The sequence below is a fragment of the Lipotes vexillifer genome, unplaced genomic scaffold, assembly GCF_000442215.2.
Source record: "Lipotes vexillifer unplaced genomic scaffold, Lipotes_vexillifer_v1.1 scaffold1094, whole genome shotgun sequence".
In the NCBI taxonomy this organism is placed as follows: Eukaryota; Metazoa; Chordata; class Mammalia; order Artiodactyla; family Lipotidae; genus Lipotes; species Lipotes vexillifer.
This window is the reverse complement of record NW_006792775.1, coordinates 352,914-355,042: the sequence shown is the minus strand read 5'-3', so window position 1 is coordinate 355,042 and position 2,129 is coordinate 352,914. Positions and strand designations below refer to the sequence as shown.

General features: G+C 70.3%; 1 protein-coding gene across 1 annotated transcript in view; it reads left to right on the top strand.

Moving 5' to 3' along the window:
- The window catches only part of LMNTD2 (lamin tail domain containing 2), a 4,795-nt gene that overhangs the window by 2,125 nt on the left and 541 nt on the right, over positions 1–2,129 (top strand). Inside the window, exons 7-13 of the mRNA XM_007465991.1 lie at positions 7–194; positions 612–723; positions 839–1,028; positions 1,121–1,240; positions 1,325–1,521; positions 1,764–1,891; positions 1,983–2,047. Coding sequence (XP_007466053.1) covers positions 7–194; positions 612–723; positions 839–1,028; positions 1,121–1,240; positions 1,325–1,521; positions 1,764–1,891; positions 1,983–2,047 — 1,000 coding nt within the window. The remainder of the gene's footprint in view (positions 1–6; positions 195–611; positions 724–838; positions 1,029–1,120; positions 1,241–1,324; positions 1,522–1,763; positions 1,892–1,982; positions 2,048–2,129) is intronic.

The following is a 2,129-nucleotide window of genomic DNA, read 5'->3' as shown; positions in this document are numbered from 1 at the left end:
GTGGAGCTCCCTGCCCCTGGTGGGCACCAGCAGCTCCGGGGGTGCCGACTCCGAGTCCAGCAGCTGCCTGCTGGCTGCACGTTACCACGTGCAGAAAGTGACAGGGGACCCTCTCCAGGCGCCAGGCCACACTGCTGAGCAGAAGGAGGCACAGGCACAAAGCCTCTGCGGGAACAGTCGAGCAACATGGGAAGGTGGAGTGGGGCGTGTCTCCCCTGGTTTCTCCCCCTCCCACCCCCGCGGGACTGTGATCTCTGCCCAAAGTCCTAAAGGGTGTCCCCCACCCTCTGGGCTTTCACAGCAGCCCAGTTTGAGGCAGTTGGGCCCTTTCCAGCCACATCCCTAGGGGTTAAGGTGGTGTTGGAGGACGACTGCCACCGCTTTTGTGCTCTGGCCTGAATCCACATCCCCCCACGCCCCAGCAAGTACTGCCAGGCACTCCTCTGCTTCGCGCAGCCTCCTGGGTCCAGCCGTCTCCCCTGCCTGCGATCCGACCCCTGCCTCATGCTGCTCCTCTCCCACGTGGAACCTCAGGGCGCAGTGGGCCAGGTCTGGCCTCACCGGAGATGTCCCCAGTGGACCCTCCATATTGGGCTTCCCCGCCTGGACAGGCCGCCTCTCCCTGGATCTCCGGAAAACCCACTCGGACAGGCAGGGCAAGAATGGCCAGGAGCCTGAGTCCCGTGCGGATCCCCACCCCCGGCATTACGGGCGCTGTCCAAGGTGAGGACGGGAGCCAGCCCCGAGCGCAAGGGCGGGAGCAGGTCTCCTAGCGGGGCCACGGTGGGAGGGGCCCGAACTTCTCGGCACAGCTCCCCTGCCCGTGCTCCCGCCCCAGCCCCACGGGATCCTGCCTGAAGATCATGGCGGTGAGCCACCGCCGGAGGTTCGTGCGCATCCTCAACCAGTCGCTGGAGGAGACGGCCGACCTGGGTGGCTTCGTGCTGCAGCAGCTGGTGCGCGACTTCCCCGTGTGCATGTACCGCTTCCCGCCCAGCACGCTGCTGGAGCCAAGGCAACACATCACGGTGCGCCCTGCTCCCCGCGCCCCTCGCGGCCCCGCCCCGGCCCCCCCGCCGCCGGCCCCTCACCCCTCACCCGCCGCCGACGCCGTCCCCAGGTGTGGGGCGAGGCGCCCAGCAGCACCAAGCGGCAGCCACCCTCCTCCTTGGGCCAGGAGCCCGTCCACTTCCACTCCAGCCGGGGCTGCGTGACCCTCCTCCTGAACCCCCAAGGCGAGGTCAGTGCGGGTCCCAGCGGGGGTGGTGGGAAGGGCGGGCTTTGCGGGGTGGAGGTGACCACCGTGTCCCCCACGGCCCCGCAGGTCTTCAGCAAGCACCAGGCCGCTCACTGCGTGACCCCCGTGTGCAGGATCTTCGCCGACAACACCGACTTGTCCATCGACCGTTTCCGGCTCTCAGAGGCCTGGCCCGGTGCCGACCTCGCGAAGCAGCAGCCCCTGCCTCGACCCCCGCGCAAGGGTCGGGTGCAGGAGGCCCGGGCCGGGCGCCGGAGGCCGGGGTGGGGACCTCGGGTCCCCCAGTCCGTACCTTCTCCCCAGGCCCAGACTCGACAAAGACCCCAGACCCCCTGCTAGGACTGTCCTCCACCTCCCCAGGGCCCGCCCTTGCCAGGACCACCCTCCAGCTATTCAGGACTCCCCTCAGGTCCTCCACCTCCCCTGGCCCCGTCCCCTCCGGAACCACCCCTTCCCGCGAACAGGCTCTGTCTCTCACGACCCCCCTCACCGCCCTTCCCCCCAGGACGCGGGTCCAGTTGCCCCGCCTGAGCACCAGAAAGCTCCTCCGCCAGAGAGAGGAGCCAGGGCGGCCCGAGGGCGCCGCCGAGACCCACCCAGAGCTCCTGCCCGCCAGCCCCATCCCCGTCCCCGGTGAGTGCGCAGCAGGGAGGGACGTGGAGGGAGGGGCGGACAGCGAGAAGGGGGCGGCCGGCCGACCCCACACCCTCATTGTCCCGCGCAGAGGCCGCGCTGGGCCTCGAGGACTGCCAGGCTAGGAAGGAACACAAGGTCCGGGTGAGTGCTGGCGCGGGCGTCCGGGCAGCCCCCGCCCCGCCCTGGCCCCGCCCTGCGGCCACTCAGGCTCCGCCCCCCCAGGTGCGCCGGAAGA